The 21279-nt window shown below is 38.4% G+C and overlaps 1 protein-coding gene across 4 annotated transcripts; it reads right to left on the bottom strand.

The window, feature by feature from the left end:
* Positions 1-8: 8 nt before the first annotated feature.
* On the bottom strand, positions 9-18686 carry nlrb5 (NOD-like receptor family B, member 5). Of its 4 annotated transcripts, XM_043218333.1 has the most exons (20): positions 18648-18686; positions 18300-18367; positions 16969-17009; positions 16205-16259; positions 9950-9984; positions 7574-9213; positions 7106-7186; positions 6898-6978; positions 6717-6806; positions 6154-6306; positions 5748-5828; positions 5550-5626; positions 4727-4806; positions 4090-4155; positions 3678-3748; positions 3369-3586; positions 1210-1706; positions 965-1115; positions 534-578; positions 9-424 (listed from the first exon to the last, which is right to left on the bottom strand). In XM_043218333.1, the coding sequence occupies exons 2-20, from the start codon at positions 18316-18318 to the stop codon at positions 162-164; spliced, it is 3744 nt and encodes a 1247-aa protein (XP_043074268.1). In that variant the 5' UTR covers positions 18319-18367; positions 18648-18686; the 3' UTR covers positions 9-161. The 4 variants fall into 4 exon arrangements, with proteins under 4 accessions (XP_043074268.1, XP_043074284.1, XP_043074265.1 ...); XM_043218349.1 differs by lacking the exons at positions 18300-18367; positions 18648-18686 and having other exon boundaries at positions 1210-1326; positions 1450-1706; positions 16969-17370; XM_043218330.1 differs by lacking the exons at positions 18300-18367; positions 18648-18686 and having other exon boundaries at positions 16969-17370.
* Positions 18687-21279: the final 2593 nt, after the last annotated feature.

Here is a 21279-nt window from a genome sequence, read left to right as displayed (position 1 = left end):
CTGATCAGATGTTTTTGCTCATCACAAATCATGCTTTGTGAACATGAGCAGGTGTTAATTAATCTAAATTTGGAAAACAGAAACATCTGGATCTCTCGCTACCAACAACAAGTTCTGAGTGTGAATTTTACTTTAAGATCAAATCCATGCATATGCACATGTTATAAATGAGGTGCTAGTTCATTTACTAGAGCAAATTCATTCTCCATCAGCAGTTTGCAAAATTCTATTTTTGCACTATCTCCTCCAGATTCGAGAGCCTTCAACAAGCATCTCATTTTCTGCTGTGATGTTCCTGCATCATCAATATTGTCCCACATTTCGGGAGTAATTATGTTTTTGCTCTTCAAACTGTCAGCAATCGGCATCGCCGAAGAAACTCTCTGAATGAGTTTATCTCCATGTGTGTTCACAAATTCAGTTTCTGAATGAAACGGAAGATGATTTAAGTTAGCCTTCAGAATAGTGTACAGTATGTGCAAGACACAATTACAAGAATAAAACTTTTAAAATGTTTAGCATTAAAAACAGACCTGGGATCATTTTGTGCGCAGGAGGTTCTACACCTTTACTCTGTGCTAATAATAAAAAAAAATAAAAACATGTTTAAGATTATTGAGAAATCTGCCAAACTATGTATAGTTATTATAATCATTTAAGAATGTCACATGTTTGGACTATTAATCCATGCATACTAATCTGTTAAAAACCATTCACCAACAGTTTTTCGATGTACAAATTATTCTATGTACCTCATTTTTTAGTGCCTTATAAAACAAAACAAAAACATCAACGTAATTAAATATTGCTTTGCTCCCTTAAACTGCTTTAGCATAGTTAACTATGGCCAAATTTGTGCTATTTTGTAATACCACTACACTTAAAGAGGACACAGTAATGGTTTCTCGCAGATTAGTGTCTGTAGATAAACTCAAAACTCTCTACAACAGACTTTAATGACTACCTGTAGGAAGCATTAGCCGTCTGTGCCATACTTTCCCATTTTCAGTTTTGTCCAAAACACCCAGTCTGACCTCCCTAATATTTACATCCAGAAACACTTCAAAAGTGGGATGATAATTTGGGCCAAAATTATCAAGATGAAAAATCTCACTCTGAAAAAGAAAACGCCAATACAAGGAGAACATTATAAAGTGGTTAGCTCTGCTCTGTATTAAAATACATTTTAAAAATTATATATTTTGTTACCATAGGTTGCACTTCACAGTCCTCTGGCTGACAACACAGACTGTATTCTTTGTCAGTAAACAGACTGCATTTTGAACTTGTCTCTATGTATGATTTATTGTGGTGCAAATGCTGGACCTTGTGGAGGGAACCAAATAAAAAAAAAGTGACTATACAAAAGAAATAATACATACATTCAAATATACTCAGTTTGTTGTTTAGAAAATAAACAAAAGGAACAATACATTTGAAAGGCAATACCTCTGATACTGGAACATTCCCTGGAAGCAAGTGGACGTTAAGTATTTTCTGTTTCTGTTCGATAGTTACTGGTCGAAGAAAGAGCAAAACCTGGCCATCAATGGGAAAGCCAAATTTTGTTTTGATCCACATCAGTCCAAAACGACTAAGGTCTTCAATGTCAATGATCGCATGAGTTTCTGTCACTTTAAGCGGTGGTATTATTTCTACATTACCACCAGTGAAATGAGCTACAGCCAAACCCTCCTTATTTTCCTCTGCAAAAATACATTTAAGAAAGTTGTTATCTGGTGAAATCAAGGTTTGGTAATTAAATTGTGACTAACGTTTTACATTAAGCGCTCCGATTACACACTTTTGCAGGTGCAATGAATTAGAGTGTCATGGAAAAGTTTATTTCAGTAATTCAACTCAAATTGTGAAATGTATGTGTTAAATAAATTCAGTGCACACAGACTGATGTTGTTTTAGTCTTTGGTTTTTAACTGTGACGATTTTGGCTCACATTTAACAAAAACCCACCAATTCACTCAAATTAGAACACTTCATAAGACCAATAAAAATATATTTTTTTTGTGAATCGTTGGCCTTCTGGAAAGTATGTTCCTTTACTGAACATGAACTCAATACTTGGTAGGGGCTCCTTTTGCTTTAATTACTGCCTCTGTTCGGAAGGTGGTCAGTTTGTGGCGCTGCGGAGGTGGTATGGAAGCTCGGTTTTGACAGTGGCCTTTAGATCATCTGCATTTTTGCTCTCTCGTTTCTCATTTTCCTCTTAACAATACCCTATAGATTCTCTATGATGTTCAGGTCTGGTGAGTTTGCCGGCCAGTCAAGCACACCAACACCATGGTCATTTAACCAACTTTTGGTGCTTTTGGCAGTGTGAGCAGGTGCCAAATCCTGCTGGAAAATGAAATCAGCATCTTCAAAAAGCTGGTCCGTAGAAGGAAGCATGAAGTGTTCCAACATTTATTGGTAAACGGGTGCAATGATGTTGGTTTTCCATAAAAACACAATGGACACGCAGATGACATTGTACCCCAAATCATCACAGATTGTGGAAACTTAACACTAGACTTCAAACAACTTGGGCTATAAACTTCTCCACCCTTCCTCCAGACTCTAGGACCTTGGTTTCCAAATGAAATACAAAACTTACTCTCATCTGAAAAGAGGACTTTGGACCACAACAGTCCAGTTCTTCTCCTTAGCCAAGGTAAGATGCCTCTGACCTTGTTTGTGGTTCAGGAGTGACTTAACAAGAGGAGTACAACAACTGTAGCCAAATTCCTTGACACGTCAGTGTGTGGTGGCTCTTGATACCTTGACTCCAACCTGAGTCCATTCCTTGTGAAGTTCACTCAAATTCTTGAATTGATTTTGCTTGACAATCCTCATAAGGCTGCGGTTCTCTCGATTGGTTGTGCATCTTTTTCTTCCACACTTTTTCCTTCCACTCAACTTTTTGTTACCATGCTTGGATACAGCAATCTGAAAAGCCATCTTATTTGGCAATGAATGTTTGAAATGATTGTAAAGATCAGCCGTCTTCCCCATGATTGTGTAGCCTAGTGAACCAAACTGAGAGATCATTTTAAAGGTTTAGGAAACCTTTCCAAGTGTTTTGAGTTGATTAGCATGTTACCATACTCTAATTTGTTGAGATGAATTGGTGGGTCTTTGTTAAATGTGAGCCAAAACCACTACAATTAAAAGAAACAAAGACTTAAACTACTTCATCCTGTCTGCATTGTATTTATTTTAGAAATGTCATGATTTGAGTTGAATTACCGAAATAAATCAACTTTTCCACGACATTCTAATTTATTAAGATGCACCTGTACATATCTTCAATAGTTCAAAAGTTGTGAAAACATTGTGAATCATTAATATTAAGAATATAGTAATCAACCTACCAGAAAATATCACACAGTGAGGAAGGTGTAGTTGTGAGACTGATTTTGCAGAACAGTCAATGTTATACAAAGGTCCTGCAGGCCGCATGTGACCCAAACAATATAACAGACAAGGATCCCATGAGTCCACACTATACAGCACCTCTCCTTCACCCTCCATCACAAACACAAGACCGGTCAGACTGCACCGAAACTGACCAGCATGTTCACACATGAACCTAAAAAAGACAGAATATTAATAACTTTTTTTTTTACACAACGTAACAGTATGCTTACATTCGAATGAAGAAAATTAAAATGCACAAAGACCTGTATGTATTCTTGAGTTTGTCTTTATCGCCGCTCAATTCTGGCGCGAACGCTTCTGCATCTTCTGAGGACTGAAGTAAAGAAATGTATGAAGGATTTTTAAAATAACATTTTGGAGGATAACATATTTACTAAGAGCTTGCACTATAGTGTCTGGGGTTAAAAAATGGCTGTCAGGATTTACTACACAATGAAACACTGTCTTTCTGCAGATTAAAAACTATAGGGCAGAAAGCCTTCTCTTGTGCTGCTCTCAGCTATGGAATACATTTCCTTCTAATGTTAGAAATGCACCAACATTAAGCAATTAAACTGTTGAACCCACCTTTTTGAATGAAATGGCTTATTCGGTTTCATTTTGATTACCTATTCAACAGCTTTAAAAAAGCACATATTAATATCATTCACTTACATTCTTAGTAGACTGCAACCCTGTGCTAATTTGCACTGCAGTTCTTCTTGAAATGGTCCAAATTTGCTAAAATATTACATATAAAAAATATTAATCATCATTAAATGCAATACTTGTAACAGTTCTGGACATTTGCTAGGTTTGCCTGTTCCTGTATCTCCTTATATGGTTTTGTTCCTGTTTGATTTAACTCGTTTGTTAATTTGCCTGTTAGTCAATTATTAGTTAACTCCCTTCACCTGTTGTTCCCGTCAACACTCTTACTAAAGTCTTTTCTTAGGTCAGTTGTTTGCCAGTCATTGTTGAATGTTACACATTTTGTGTTTACCCTGCGCTACCTCCGTCCTGTATTCCTGTGAATTATTATTGAATTATTGACTTTACTTTACTATCGTTGGATTACCTACGCCTTCCTCATCATTTGTGGAGTTCCGTGCTCTACTATTGTTTGTAGTAAATGTTTTATCGATTTAAAATCATCTCCAGATAATAATACAGGGATACAGTAATTCCTCACACAGAAATATCACAGAAAAAAATATTGCAATTGTTATAGTAAGAAATTGTTAAAAAAGATGGAAAGAAAGAAAAAGAACTAAATAAAAAAAAAAATCTCTCTATGACAGCTGCTACTCACTGAGGGTACTGATGATGATGATTCATCTTTTAATGATGAGCAAGACACAGAATGTGAACTCTCTTCCAGTGGCACTGTCTCTGTGGCAACAGGGGAGAGAAATAACTGGGGTTATTTAAAAAAAAAAATATATATATATATGTAAGTACAAGTATATATTTACTCATGTTTCCTACAACATTTCTAAGAGTAAAAAAGATCAGATCTTACAATATAACTGCATGGAGCTTCACTACATTATAAAATGATGTGACTAAAATCTCACGGTCACAAAGCTGATACATGTGCGTGCACAATTAAAATCTAGCAGTGGCTCAAACACTGAAAGCCAAAGCCTTTGAATATTAGACATGAAAATCAACACATTATCCATTTTCATAAATATTTCCTCTAGGTTTCAAAATGTGACCCAAAGCTACATGACACTGAGATCATATTCTGTTTTCACACTCCAAAGTAGCAAATTAGGAGCAAAACAGGATTTTGTTTGACACTTTTATAGTAATTATCGTTGAATTGATTAAACAAACTGTCTCTGCATTAAATAAAAATTAAGTTAAATCTTGCCATTAAACATTACTATCAGTCTATTCTCTTATTTGATACTGTGCTTTGACAAAATCTATATTGCTAAATAAAAGTGACTGATTGTATATATTAATAAATTAATTAAAACGAATAGATACATTGAAGTAAAAAACAACAACAGCAATAACAAATATTTGGTTTCATTTTATTTGTCACGATGAGAAGCAGTGCGCCATCTTGTATAGCTCTATTGCAGGAGTCTTGAAAATCCACACTTACTCTTGCTTCCACTTACTCTTTTCCAGCTTTGTCTTCAGCTTCTCTTCTGTACATCTCTCCACGCATGGCTTGATCAGCACTAATGTCCCCCAGCTAATGAGAAAAAAACATTAAACACTCATGATGAACATGATGCAAAATTATTACCCTTTGCATATCTACAGAAAATAATGTTCGCCATTTTTTAAAGAAATATCTAACATATAACTCTTACACAGTCAGAGACCAACCCATCTTCTCCAGTGTCTCCATGAACTGAGTGCGCTCCCACATTATCCATCCGCTGTCATTTATACTGAAAAACATTTTAATAATTACCTTATGGTTATTATGGTAATCAATATTAGTAATCAGGTTAATGGAGCCAAATTTTCACTAGTAATAAGAAAAGAGTCAAAACTCATATTACTTTTAACACTTACTGATGCATTATTAAAATCAAATGTTATATCTACTAACATTATAAAGACCTAACCAACAATGAAAAGCTGTATTTTTATTAACTAACAATAACCAAGATGCAACAAATGTATTGCTCATTGTTTTTAAATGCATTAAACAACCTGGAACCTGTAGAAAATGGCAAAAAAGTTACTTCAATGGTCAGATATTGCTGTTACCTGAGTTCAGTCAAACTGGGACAGGCCTGAATGAAGGACAGGATTTCAATGGCAAGCGATGAAGTCAGAACTGATTTTTGCAGACAGACTTTCTTCACATCAGGAAATGATTTAAGGAACGGCAACAGTTTCACTGTATGTTTATCAGAACGACTAAAACACACAAAAACGTACAAATTCAAAAATGTAGCAGAAAACTGTATTGTATGCCTTTATTTCTTGAAAAATAAAATGTTAAAAAATTTAACTTAAATATTATCTCTAATAAACATCTAATAAATCTCACCATTGATGATGAAAATGAAAATTCGAATTATTCACTAACCCTTACTTTGCTACAAACATTTACATTTTCTGTTTACCTTCGAAACCCAAATTTGTTTTTTTTTAAGAAGAATAAAAGGCTTTTTGGGTTTGAAATAAATTGTTTTTTTCAGTGAACTAATCCTATACTAAAATTTTTGGTGGCAAATGGCAATGGCATATGAGCTGTTATTATCTGAAAAACTAAATTACAGAAAGAAGCTTTCCCTTACAAATATCCACATGTATTAAACACTCACAAATTTTGTGATTTCATCCAGTTGACGATGGCAATAAATGAGCGAGGAGAGGTTACAGTTAGTTCTGTGACTGGTGTGCCAATAGACAACCTGAAGCATTCACAGATATAATCATCACTATATGTTTATAATAAGCATCAGGTGTTAGGATCATACTGCAATCATGTGACAAGTTTCATACGTGATGTCTCCATCTCTGACAGACACAGAGATTCCTGAGAGGTATCCAACTCGGTTTCCATAGTTGTCAAGCTTCTTTATACTGGCAGTTACAGTATATAAATTAAAAAGAGCATTTTATTATTACATATTGCATAAAAATTATAAATGAATGATAAATGATACTAACAAATATTTACAGTGTTACTCTAAAATTAATTCTACATTACTTGAGCTTGTTCAAAGTCTTTCCTTCAGCAGCAGCTGAGAGCAAACCAACAACATTATCTGAAATGTCCTCCATGGTCAACCTTTGAAAGTAAAAGAACACAGTATATAAGATTTTATATTTATATATTTAATATATAATATAATATATTATAATGGCAATATACTATAATACATTTTCTCCCACTCTGAATAAGAAAAAAACAATTTTTTAGACAGAGAAAAATACAATCTAACTGGCCATATTTTCACTGAAATGCAAGTAACACAATATAAACTTCATTCCTCACTGATCGAATCAATGCTACAAGACTGGAGTACTGAATACACACTTTATCCTTGATGCCGAATCAGAGCTGTGCGGGGATTGAGATATTGCTTCAGTTTTGAAACAGATCAACTTTCACTGCATTAATGAAAATGTAAAATTCAATTTGTCAGAAAAGGTATAAAGTTTGAATTTCACTCACCACAGCTCTTTACAGAGGTACAGTACAGGTTGGAGCATCTTCAGATTATCAGGTGTTACATGAAGTTTCAGGTTTCTGATGTGTTCACAGCACTGTAAGCAGTACTTCAACACCCAACAGTCTATCGTTTTCAGTGGCATATTAGACATATCTATCAAAACCAAAGCATCCAAGACCTTTCTAGTGAATGTCTTCTCATGAAGCTCATAGAGGCAATGGAAAATGAACAGTATGTGTTCACTTTGATATCTCTGTGAATACTGATTGATCCATTCCTTAAGTTGGGTTTCTATGTTGTCAGAGACAGCCATGTTGACCAATTCAGGGAACGATGGGAGCAATTTTTTCTTACAGAGACTACAGAGGAACAGAATCACAGGCTGCAACAGCTTTGCACGTGTTATCCCTACATCTGCCATTGAAAAGTGTCTATCGGTCCAACAGGACAAAGCCCATCCTCTCTCTACAGTGTTGAGCAGCTCCTTCACTTTCATCTGAGACTTTTCTTCATTCAGGAGGACATAGTACAGAGCAGTGAATAATTCCTGAAAGCTGTGATGCATGAAACTGAACATCGTCTCCTGACGGATTCTTCTCTTAGAGAGCAACCTGTACAAAAATAGTTTGTCAGCAGGGTCTGAAATGATTTTATTCACACTTTTCTCATCAAACAGCACTTGCTGTTCCAGCATCCCCCTTTCTGCCAGCTGACCCAGACTCCTTAGCAAGGTTGGGACAGACTGACTCTGAGAATGTTTCAGCATCCCTATCTCTCCCAGCTGACCAATTATCGGCAGGTTAAGGATAGACGGAGGCTGACCCTGGAAGTGATGCTTTAGTAGAGTGGACACAAAGTCACCATAGATGGAGGTAGTGGTTTTCGGTTCTTTTGTTACATCTAGACCGGCTTTATTTGCTCTCATACAGTCATACTCTGGGCTGAATATCTCCTGTAAAGATATCTCCACCCCTCTCTCAGAGAAACCCATGATTTCAGTGAGACATGGTTGTCCTTTCAGCAGCTTGTTCACTGTGTTCTTAGTTCTGGTGGTGACCAGCAGCTTGGAATCAGGGATGAGGAATCCCCTTATAAGGCCACATAGAATAACCCCAGGTAAAGCTTTCTCAAGTGGATCAATGTTTGTTGACATGTCGTAAATGTCCTGTGTGAGTCTCAGTTCCTCAAATCCATCAATGATGAAGAGCACGTTCTCTGGTGACTGCTGTAGTATCCGTGAGATCTCATCTGATGTTAAACTACAACCGCAGCTCAAGAGCTCAATCAAGTTAATCTCCTCAGAAATACACACCAGTTCTTCACATCTCAGATAAAAAACTAGATAAAAATGACTATCAAAAAGATGTTCAGATGCCCAGTCAAACATGATCTTCTGTGCTATGAAGGATTTGCCGCTGCCAGAGTCGCCTCGGAGAATGACAGTTTTTGTACATGTGATTAACAGATCGTTCAAACTGATGTTCTCAAATCGGCCATTTTCTTTTTCCTGAATGATCACCGGTTGATTATACAGGGCAGACAATGACTTTCGCCCGCCAGATAATGAGATCCACTCGCTCTCATACTTCTGTTTGATTGACAGCTTATATTGACGTACAGTTCCTTTAAATACTGATGCATCCTGCAGAAAAAAAAACTGTTGATTTATTGAGAAAATGTACCTAAATATGGTATTATACTTACTGCTTTTCAAAAATATTGTAAATGATTCAAATATTAATAAGCAAAAAATAATAATTTGTTCCATTTATTTAAAGCTTACATAAATTAGTGACTAAATGAGATACCCAAAATTCGCTCGGTAAAAACCTTTGACTCTAATTTGTCAAAAAAAAATTTGAATTAAGAATTTTAAAATTGACTTCATCCAGTGTTTCGATTTTTGTTCTAGAAATGTATGCAAATTAGCGCATATTCCTCTGCACTGTCTCATCTTAAAGGGGTGCTTCGTTGTGATGAAATGTTTTGAACTTTATTAATTGTGGAAGTTTAAGGCCTACAATTACCTCTGGTAGGGACTCACAAACCCTGAAATTTACATAAACCCAACCGCAGGAACATGTAAACTTGTAATAAAGGGGGCGAGGCCTTGTTGTGCTGCTTTAGAGAAGAGAAAGAGTTGTTGCCATGCTGTCAAAACTAAAAAATCCCTTTTTTTTTTTTTTTTTTTTTGTTTACTTTAGGTGTTTTAGTGTTTGGTGCTTGTACATCGGTGTCATTCATCTATCATTTACTCTTATTCTAGGGATTACTAGGTTAGGTTTAAGTGTGGAGATATGGTCAAGACAAATTTGGATTAAAATGTTCCTGTGTCAACAAAATGTGTGTCAACACAATAAGTGATCCTTTTCACTTACATTTTCATATGTCCATCTTCGTCGCAGTCGCTGTCCTTGAAAAGAATGAAAGGTTATGTCAGATAAACTGAAGATTAGGCATAACGCAGTATGAACACAACCTAATAATTATTTATTAGCAAGTTTGAAACGTGCTTAAAGAAAAACTTGAAAATTCTGTTATGATATAATAAGCTTTTCGAAAACAGAAGTACATTCTATCTTCTATGGAAGATTTTCATATTTAGGGTTTTAATAAATTCACATTCACATAAATGTATGGTCTTAATTGTGTAAGGTAAAAGTTTTTATTTTTAACATGGACAACAAATCAAAGGATAAATGTAAAATGCATGTAACATCCAACCAGCAGAGGGAGCCCTCTCCCGAGTACTGACTCGAGCCGCTCCCTCTACTACTACTACTTCCGGGTTAGGGCTATATAACCATAGAGCACCAGGTGCTCTACGCGAAGTATTGCCAGCCTGTCTGCCTTACCAAGCGTTTACCATTGATCTACTGACTTCTATTGTGTATGACCTATTGCTTGCTTTATCGACTCACGGCTTCACGGATCTTCCTTGTCTGTTACGGTAACCGATTACTACTGAACTTTGTTATTGACCTTTGCCTTCATTCGACTTTGCCCACGGATCTCCCTTTGTGTATGTTTGCCTTCCGGACTAATACTACTGTTGCCAACCCTTGCTTGTTTCTGACAATCCTCATCTGTGTGTGTGTTTCCAATAAACATCCGCAAATGGATTCGCAATCGGCTTCCGCCTCCTCCTTACAGAATACTTCGCCCGACCAGACTCCAGCGGATGTGACACACATGCAACAATGGATGGCATACCAGGAGGAGCTATTGAAAGGTTACCAGTCTCGATTGGATCAACTGCAGTCGGTGAACGAACACCTCACCCGGTACATTCAGGATCTACCCCCTACCACGTTTTCTACAGTAAACCTTGCCTTACCCGAAAAGTTTGACGGTTCTGCTGAACGGTGCAAGGGTTTCATTCGCCAGGTCAGGCTGTATTTGGAGTTTCAGCAGGGTAGATTCAACAATGAAGAAGTCAAGTGTGCATTTATTATGACGCTACTGACTGGAAGAGCGATTGACTGGGCGACTGCAGTTTGGGATACAGATCCCCACATCAAGACATCTGCTGACTATTTCTTACAGATGCTAAGAGAGGTGTTTGAATATCCTGCAGGGGCAAGGATATTTCAACCCAGTTAAGGGATCTGTCCCAGGGTAAACGCGCACAGCCGCTGATTATGCTATTGAGTTCAGGACGCCGCTGCTCAAAGCGGCTGGAATGATGTCGCACTCAAGGCGACTTTCAAACGGAGTCTCACGGCAGATTTACAGACGGAATTGCCGTGTAGAGGTGAGGATTTATCTTTTTCTGATCTCGTCAACTTAACCATCCGTATCGATAATCTTAAGCGCCAGGCACCACAACGTAAAGCGCCGTCTATGATCGCGAGCCAGGAAAGGAATCAAATACGACACGAGTTAATGGAGAAACCGGAACCTATGCAAGTAAACTCCCAACGTGTCTCTATGGAAGAACGCGAACGCCGGCGTCGTCTTCAACTTTGCTTTTACTGTGGAGAAGGGAAACATTATCAGGTTGACTGTCCTCACAGACCCACCACTACAAACCGGGTAAATATGAATCATTTTCACGTACTGAGCAACAAGGCTCTCATGTTACCTATCATGCTTGGTCTAAACAATGTAAAGGTTATGCTGACGGCAATGGTTGATTTGGGCGCGGCCTTGAATATCATCAGTCGTGAGGTAGTCGCCAAATATCACATTCCTTCTCAACCTTGTGAATCTGTTTTAAGGATCAAGACCATTAATGACGAGGACATCGGAGGAGGCATTTCTCACAGAACCAAGGCTCTTACTCTCCAGGTTGGCATGTTCCACAAGGAAACCATTACGTTCTATATCGTTGATTCATCCAAGTATGAAGCAATCCTCGGGTTCCCCTGGCTTTTCCGATACACGACCCAACTATATCCTGGGGTAGAGGTGAGTTAACGCAATGGTCTCACACGTGTATTAACAGATGCTTCGCTGTATCTCCAAGGAACTGCCTCACCACCAGTGTAGAGAGTACGGAGGATCAGAGGAGAATCAAGATACCAGCATGCTACAGGCAACTGTCAGAGGTATTTAGCAAATCACGGGCAACAGAATTACCACCTCACCGACCATGGGACTGTGCGATTGACCTCCTACCTAACGCCATGCCACCCAAAAGCAAGGTATACCCATTGTCACTCACTGAAAGCCAGGCTATGGAGGAATATATTAATGAGGCTCTTAGCTTTGGGTTCATTAGACCCTCCACATCACCTGCAGCAGCTGGATTCTTCTTTGTCGGAAAGAAGGATGGAGGCCTGCGCCCATGCATCGATTATCGAGGCCTAAACAACGTCACAGTCAAGTTCGATATCCCTACCTTTAGTTCCATCAGCTCTAGAACAACTACGTGAGGCAAAAGTGTATACTAAGTTAGACCTCCGTAGTGCCTATAACCTGATAAGGATCAAGGAGGAGACGAGTGGAAGACTGCTTTCATGACGACTAGAGGGCACTATGAGTATCTCGTTATGCCATATGGGCTAGCTAATGCTCCAGCTGTGTTCCAGTCCTTCATTAACGAAATCTTCAAGGACATCCTGAACAAATACGTGGTGGCTTATATTGACGATATTCTCATCTACTCAAAGAATGAAGTCGAGCACATTGGACATGTCAAGGAGGTTCTGTCCAGGTTACTGAAAAACAGGTTGTTTGTCAAGGAGGAGAAATGTGAGTTTCATGTGTCACAGACTTTGTTCCTAGGTTACGAGAGCAGCCACCAGGGAGTGAGGATGGACGATGACAAGGTTAAAGCGGTTACGGAGTGGCCTCAACCCACTACGGTCAAGGAGCTACAACGGTTTCTAGGGTTTGCAAATTTCTACCGACGCTTCATCCGGAACTATAGTACTGTTGCTGCACCACTAACCTCTCTCTTAAAGGGAAAGCCGTCCAAGCTGAGATGGAATGAGGGAGCAATTAAGGCATTCTCCAACCTCAAGGAACGTTTCACCACAGCCCCAATTCTCAAACATCCTAATCCGGAGCTACCATTCATCGTGGAAGTGGATGCATCGGATCATGGAATTGGAGCTGTTCTCTCACAGCGCCACGGTCAACCAGGGAAACTTTATCCTTGTGCTTACTTTTCCAGGAAATTAACGGCAGCTGAGAGAAATTATGACGTGGGAAACAAGGAACTGTTGTCCATGAAAGCGGCCATTGAGGAGTGGAGACACTGGCTAGAGGGAGCAGTGCACCCGTTCCAAGTCATCACGGACCACAAGAACTTGGAACCCCAGACAGGCAAGATGGGCACTGTTTTTTACTTGTTTTCAGTTCACTGTCACTTATCGTCCAGGTTCCAAGAACAGTAAGGCTGATGCATTGTCCCGAAGATATGACGCACCACAGAAGGAGGGAGTCCCGGATAATATTCTGCCACCCACGGTAATCCTGGCACCAGTGTCATGGGATATAATGGAGGAGCTGCAGAGGGAATTACAGCATGAACCAGCACCCCCTCAATGTCCCCCTGGTAAACATTACGTACCATCGACAATACGCCAACGCATCATACAATGGGTACACACTTCACTGAGTTCAGGTCATCCAGGCATCAATAGAACACTCCAGTTAGCGCAGAACGCCTTTTGGTGGCCGTCAATATCTCGGGATGTGACGAACTATGTCAAGGCTTGCCAGGTATGTGCACAATGCAAGACCCCCAGAGAATTGCCTGCCGGTTTGCTCAAGCCTTTGCCCATTCCTCAGCGACCATGGTCGAACCTATCCATTGATTTCGTCACAGATTTACCATTGTCGGTTTCACGGTTTCACAGTCATCTTAGTCATTATTGATAGATTCTCGAGGTCATGCCGATTAGTTCCCATGAAGAACCTCCCCACCGCCATGGAAACTGCTCTCGCCCTGTTCGAGCATGTTTTCAGAATCTACGGATTACCCGAGGATATAGTGAGTGATAGAGGTACTCAGTTTACTTCCCAAGTATGGAGGGCCTCGACATTAATGTGAGCCTTACCTCAGGCTACCATCCACAGGCTAATGGACAGGTCGAGAGACTTAATCAGGAGATCGGGAGGTACCTTCGGACCTATTGCCACAGAGAACAACACCGGTGGTCTGAGTTTTTACCATGGGCTGAGTATGCTCAGAACTCACTAGTCAAGTTAGCCACAGGTATGACTCCATTCCAGTGTGTCCTCGGGTATCAGCCGCCCATGTTCCCGTGGTCAGGAGAACCATCCAACGTTCCAGCCGTTGATGATTGGATTCGTAGGAGTGAGAGGGTGTGGGATAGCGCTCATGTGCGACTACAAAGAGCAATCAGGTATCAGGAGACTCAAGCTAACCGCCACAGACGCCCACATCCCCCATATCAACCTGGACAAAGGGTCTGGCTCTCGACGAGGGACATCAAGATGATGCGCTGCCCAGTAAGAAGCTAAGTCCAAGGTATGTAGGACCATTCAAGATAATAAAACAAGTAAATGATGTCACTTATCAACTTGAGCTGCCTACTAATTATCGTATATCTCCATCCTTTCATGTATCCCTCCTCAAACCGGTCCACCCGGGAGTTGACCCTGGCCATGAAGCCCCAGAACCACCGCCGCCACTTGAGATTGACGGGAACCCCGCATATCAAGTGCGCGAACTACTGGACTCGCGGAGACGAGGGGGTCGGCTCCAGTACTTGGTGGACTGGGAGGTTACGGACGGACCAGAGGAGAGATCCTGGGTAGCCGCCGGGACATTTTGGACCCATCCCTTATAGAGGAGTTCCACAGAGCCAGACCCGATCGTCCAGCACCTCGCCCTAGGGGAGGACAACGTAATCCACAACGAGATTCTGCCCAGGACCAACCACGACCACGGGGACGCCCACGAAACCAACCACGAGATTCTGCCCAGGACCAACCACGGCCACGAGAACAACCACGAGACCAACCACAAGATTCTGACCAGGACCAACCACAACCACAGGGACGCCCACGAGGACGTCCACGAAGAGCTCCAGGAGTCGCTCCTAGAGGGGGGAGTTCTGTAACATCCAACCAGCAGAGGGAGCCCTCTCCCGAGTACTGACTCGAGCCGCTCCTCTACTACTACTACTACTTCCGGGTTAGGGCTATATAACCATAGAGCACCAGGTGCTCTACGCGAAGTATTGCCAGCCTGTCTGCCTTACCAAGCGTTTACCATTGATCTACTGACTTCTATTGTGTATGACCTATTGCTTGCTTTATCGACTCACGGCTTCACGGATCTTCCTTGTCTGTTACGGTAACCGATTACTACTGAACTTTGTTATTGACCTTTGCCTTCATTCGACTTTGCCCACGGATCTCCCTTTGTGTATGTTTGCCTTCCAGACTGATACTACTGTTGCCAACCCTTGCTTGTTTCTGACAATCCTCATCTGTGTGTGTGTTTCCAATAAACATCCGCAAATGGATTCGCAATCGGCTTCCGCCTCCTCCTTACAATGCACTGGTAATTATCAGAACAAATTTCAATTTAAATCTTAACAGTGAACTGGGAACCATTTTTAAAGTTATTCACAGCACAATCATAAAGTGCTTGATTGTTTTTAAGCATTCCTGATGATTTCACATTGACATGAGCCTATGTAGCCAATAGAATGTAATTATATTTCCCTATAATTCTAGATATTGGGACAAAAAAGCCTCTGTATGAGTTTTTGTAATATTAATGGAGCAACAACTGCAATATCAATAGTTCTGAGTGATGTTTTAGACACAATATATATTTATATATTATACACAACATTGTTTGTTTTTGCTCAATTTTGCTTTTTGTCATCACATTTAATTTAGACTGGAATGTCACAACTGAAGATTATCATTTCTCTTCCAGGGCGACACGGCTTCATAGCACATCACATTTACTCAAGTGTTAGGACGAAGGACATGTTAGAACACTAACATATTATATGGATTAACAGGATGATCACAATATGGAAGCATTTTATTTTAGAGATGGTGGGTTAAGTGACACATGTGTCATTTCTCTCCTTAACCGCTCAGATTGGCTGTATTCTCAAATGACACTGACAACTTTATATTATTATTTATATATTTTTTTCGAATTCTCATATTAAAAAGTCAGCATATGAGCCTACCTTGATCTATGGAGAATCCTCTAAGAAAGTTATGCTTTTCAGACCGCAATCTGTCCTGTTTAATAAAGAGAGAAAGATAAGGGTTTAAAAAGTTGATGAAAATAAATTAAGCAGGCGCACATAACTCTGATTAAAAAGTTTTTAAAGGAACAGTTCACCCCAAAATTTTCCAGGCTTGGTAATGCTGGTGGATAGCAGCCATTATTTTGAAGCTCTGTAAATCAGATATATGAAACAAATCGATGGGTTTTTGTAACAAATATATTTTTTATAGTTTTAAAATTTTTATGTAAATGACTAACTGCCAATCCCGGCTTCTTGGCTGACCTATGACTCAACGTATGACATAATTCATGTCAAACATTTAACGTTGAGTCAGAAGTCATCCAAGAAGCCAGAAACTAGGTGCTTTTGGTGGGAAAAAAATGGAAGTCAGTTATTTACGTTATTGCTAGAAATATTTTTGCTGCAAAAACCCATCGATCCGCTTCAGAGGACATGTGATAACATATGAGTTAGTTTTATGACACAGTACTTGCGGATATATCCTATTTATGGAGCTTCTAAATAATGGCCGCTATCCACCAGAATTACAGAGCCTGGAAGAGCCAGGATACATTTTTAAAAAAGAAAGTCATATACATCTGGCATGGCTTGGGGGTGAGTAGTTTATGGTGTAATTTTCACTATTCCTTTAAGTCCTTCTAGTTCATCATTGTCTCATTATAACAAACACACATTATAGCAAATGTCTTTTAACTCACACAACGACTTAATTGAGGTTCTTCCTTTTCTGTGACTGGACCTGTGCGTAAAGAAGTGTTAAGAGTCCATGACATTTGGAATAATACCGTTAATACAATTTGATCTCATGTTGATTTAGCAAAAGCAGTTTCTTGCCCAGTATTTAATATTCTAATAGAAACCTCTTAATAACTGGTCTCAGTCTAAAGGGCAATGAATTTAAATAATAATATCAAATGTTAACCAGGCCTTAGAGAACTTTTACATTTTAATGAATCTGAGGAACCATACCTCCTGGCTTCTCAGGGTGTGGTTCAATATGCAAAATATGTCTCATTATTTACAAAACAAAAGTAATGCTTTATCAAAAGAACTAATGTTTGTGAGTTGCTTTTCCTTCTGGGGCCTGAAATTTTGGTCAATATTTATAAATAAAGAACATTTAGCTTGATGTGTCTGTCATGCATAAATAAAATGGAAATAAAAATGCCTGTAGGTGGCAGCAAGTCCCTTTATTGACAGGTTAGTTAAATTTTGTGTGTAATGGCACAAGTTAATTTAGAAAAATGTTTGGAGCATTTTAAAATAAAATCTATAGATTTTATAGATAGTAGTTCACGCATATAACAATGTTTAAACGTTCAACCTGCACTATAATAATAATCAGTGTGAGATTATATGATGCTATCTATATCCATGTTTTGGGAGAGTGGAAGCGCTCTGCAGGACGTGGAGGCATCAGCGCCATCACTTGCATTTATTTTTCAGCAGAAACAAAATAGCCTACGCCGTCATTTTCTCCGATGAAGGTAAGAGTAATAAACCATCTGGAACTGTAAAGGGTCTACTTTTATTTGTGTGCGCTGACGATATCAACAAAGCGTTGTTTAAATTAAGAATACAATGGAGATGCGCTTATTTACTTAGGTCGTAAACTTTTTTTTATTACTGAAATATATGTATGCATACACGTGTAACATTTTTTTGAACCACAACAACAAAAAATAAATAAAAAATGAATACACTTATACAAATAATCTCTTCCCAGCCCAAATTATTTCACTCGAGAAAAGAAGAGTTAGAATTTATAATAAAAAAAAAAAAAAAAAAGTCAATTTATTAAAAAAATAAATAAATCTCTTTTAGATCGTAAACTCAAAACTGTGGGCGGGACTTACAGAAACGAATAATCAATTTGACGAGATACTTATATTTTTAATATATGTTCATCTTGCCTTATTATTTTAAATGACAAATTACTGGCATTTTAACACACCAGTACCACCAGTATTATGTAGGCTTTCTTCAAATTAAATACATTTTATGCGCTAATTTATCATTTGTAACTTACTTGATGCAGAGCTACCCATCTTTGGTCACAGACAGTCAAAACCCAAGCGGAGAGAGGCGGGAAACGTTCTGGCGTGCAGAACACAAAAACACACGAGAGAGAAGAAATGCATTAAGCTGAGGATAGTTCGACCGTACTGTTAACCACGATATTTAACTTTTTTATTTTTATTTTACTGGAAATTGTATTGTGGACGCCACATCCGCACACAAGCTGTCACAGCACTAAAATTAAATAATCATTTAAGTGGGCTAATATAGGCTAAAGCAATTGTCTGAAGCTTATAAGAGAAGACGAAGAAATAAATAGCCGTCTCTAAATAACTAAACAACAAAAACCAGAACTCACTATGACGTTCAGCTTTATCGTTTAGTATGCAGTGCATCTATTATTATTCTGCAGTACAGGAACTGAAACAGGAAGTAGGCAGTCTGACACGCCTGAGGACTGAAGGGTAGGATACTCCTACTCGTGCCAGCAAGATGATGCTGCAGGATGACTTCGTTATATCTGTCTGTCATCATGCTTAAAACTCATTAACTAAACCAGGCAGAGTTTGTTTCATGGCCATGCAGGCAGGAAAAACGTTTTTGTTTGTTTTAAAATAACAGCCTAATAGATAAAACATAATAATAATAATAATAATAATAATAATATAAATAAACTTGCATTAGGCTATAAGAAAAATGTTCAGTGGTTAGTGACTGCTCTCTGTTAAGTTTATTCTATTCTAACACACACACACACACACACACACACACACACACACACACACACACACACACACACACAAACAAAAGTATAAAAATTGGCCTAAAAGGTTCTTATTAATAAATTCAATATATCCTATTGCATATCCTAACGTTCAATCTTTCAGTACAGTCATAGAGTCTCTAGTATGTCAAAGAACATGCCCATTATGCCATGCATAACCAAAATCAAATTTGCTGAACCAAAATAAAGATGCACACCTTTTAACCAAACTAAATCTTGTTTGCAAGATAATGTGCTGCAATGAAGAGCATTTCTGAAAAAAAAAGACTTCATTGCCTATTTAATGTTGCATTTATTATCTTATTAATTGCATTTGTTGTTTAACTGCTAATTTTAAAAATGTGAAATACAACACAACCTGTGTGTATTTATTTATTTTTTATTATTTTTGGTAAAGTTCATGCATTAATTAAACGAACAGAAGCATCTAGATCTCTGAAGCTGTCGTTTACGTGTTGAACTGAATGGAAGTTTTCTTGTGGGTCCAGACTCCAGCTGTGTGTAGAATTCTGCTTTAACCGTCGCTCCTCCGGACGTCCAGAGCGTACAGCCAAAGTCTCATTTTCTTCTGTTGTGGTTTTGCAGCATAAACTTACATTTCATCTATAATCATGTCTTTGGTTCTCAGACCATCACTCATGAAACTCTCGAAATGGGTTTGTCTCCGCTGTTGTTGTTTCTCTCTCAAAAATTCACCTGCTGATTGAAACAACCAAACGCCTCTGGCTTCCTTTTTTGCCACAAGAGATCTTCAAAAAACAAAGAAACAAAAGAGCTGAGTGTGCTAAGCAGATCAAGTACAATAATTCAGCCTTCATTTACAAAGTGCAGAGATGTGAAATAAGTGCAAACCCTGAAAATGTGGAGTTTATTACAACATATATTGACAAAGATATTGGATTGTTTTTTTTTTGTTGACTATATGACAATAACTGTGAATGTTATAGTAAGCCTGTATTTTATATTTAGTGGGATATTAGACGTCAAATTAGTATCCAACTCTGTGCTGGCTGCATTAAGCTTTACAGTATATCTATTAGTTGCGGATTAATCTTGCATTATTTGGAGATTAAAAAGAGTAAAGGAACAATGAAACCAAAAGGTAGCAAGATTGCTTAATACTTAACTAACATTTTTCTGTTGAAGCAGAGTTTCCACTTGACAGTTTAAGAGGTTGGAAAGATGTTTAAGAGGATTCATTTTGTAATCACAGTAATTCCAACAAGACGTAAATGCATCTTTTAATGCAAAAATAAATATTAAAATAAGACAATGTTGAAAAAGAAGAATTGTTTTGCACTTTTCCATTAAATATACAAGTTTTATATGAGTGCACCAGCAAATAAAATAATATGCAATCAATACATAAATCTGGTCTAAAGAGAAGTTTAGCAAGGAAGAAGCCCCGCGAGAAGCAGGTTGTACAGGAGAGAAAGACCATTAATATTACAGAGAGGAGTTTTGCACGGAGGAATGGTCAGACAATACATTCCTGCTTGCTTTAATTTGGACTGTAGGCGGCAACAACGCTAGATGTTTAGCATTGTGCCAGTTTATGTCTAAGATCATGTCAAGAAAACTGAAGATTAAGTAATAAATGAAGTATTAAAGCAGTAGGAAGGCATTCTAATATTGATTTAGAAGCTATTTCGACATTAGCTTGATTTAATTGAAATGATTACATTTTACAGTATCAGTGGAAAATAAATAATATATAAAAAAAACTTGATGTAGGGATAGGGTGTAGAAAAGATAAAACTCAATTTAAGTCATTTTAAAAGTAAAAGCAGGAGTCAATACCATCAGCTTCTGAAGTTCTTGATATTTTCTCTCTCTCTTAAATTCAGGACTGTCCTCTGAACGGTTACTAAAATTAAGGTGAGCGTGATTTCATCAAGTATAAGATGTTCCTGGAGCAACATTTCAATCCACCAATCAGATTTGAGGGGCAATTTTTCAGGAACTATCTTTTCTAGACTTATGATCAGGGTTAGGTTCTTCTACACCTCTGTTAACCAGCTATCATTTCCCACTCATTTCACGAATACATTTTGGGTAGCGTTAGGTTTATTGATATGGATTGGGATAAATTCATATTTTTTGTACGCCAGTGTTGATCTTACTTGGCAAAAATCGCAACGATCCCCAGCGCCAAGCAGCTGCAGGTCACATCCCGGGACATTTGATTTAGCATTATCAAAAAATA

This window comes from Puntigrus tetrazona, chromosome 2 (assembly GCF_018831695.1).
Source record: "Puntigrus tetrazona isolate hp1 chromosome 2, ASM1883169v1, whole genome shotgun sequence".
Taxonomy (NCBI): domain Eukaryota; kingdom Metazoa; phylum Chordata; class Actinopteri; order Cypriniformes; family Cyprinidae; genus Puntigrus; species Puntigrus tetrazona.
The sequence above is the reverse complement of the archived record's forward strand: the minus strand, read 5'-3'. Positions and strand labels throughout refer to the sequence as shown.

Excerpts from the sequence above, each read along its gene's own strand:
- nlrb5 (XM_043218330.1), bottom strand. The coding sequence starts at position 17,043 with ATGTCATGGACTCTTAACACTTCTTTACGCACAGGTCCAGTCACAGAA. Across the intron at positions 6,807-6,897 it reads GTCAGAGATGGAGACATCAC|GTTGTCTATTGGCACACCAG; the intron begins GTATGAAACTTG and ends TGAATGCTTCAG. Across the intron at positions 4,156-4,726 it reads CATCATCATCAGTACCCTCA|CAAATTTGGACCATTTCAAG; the intron begins GTGAGTAGCAGC and ends GTAATATTTTAG.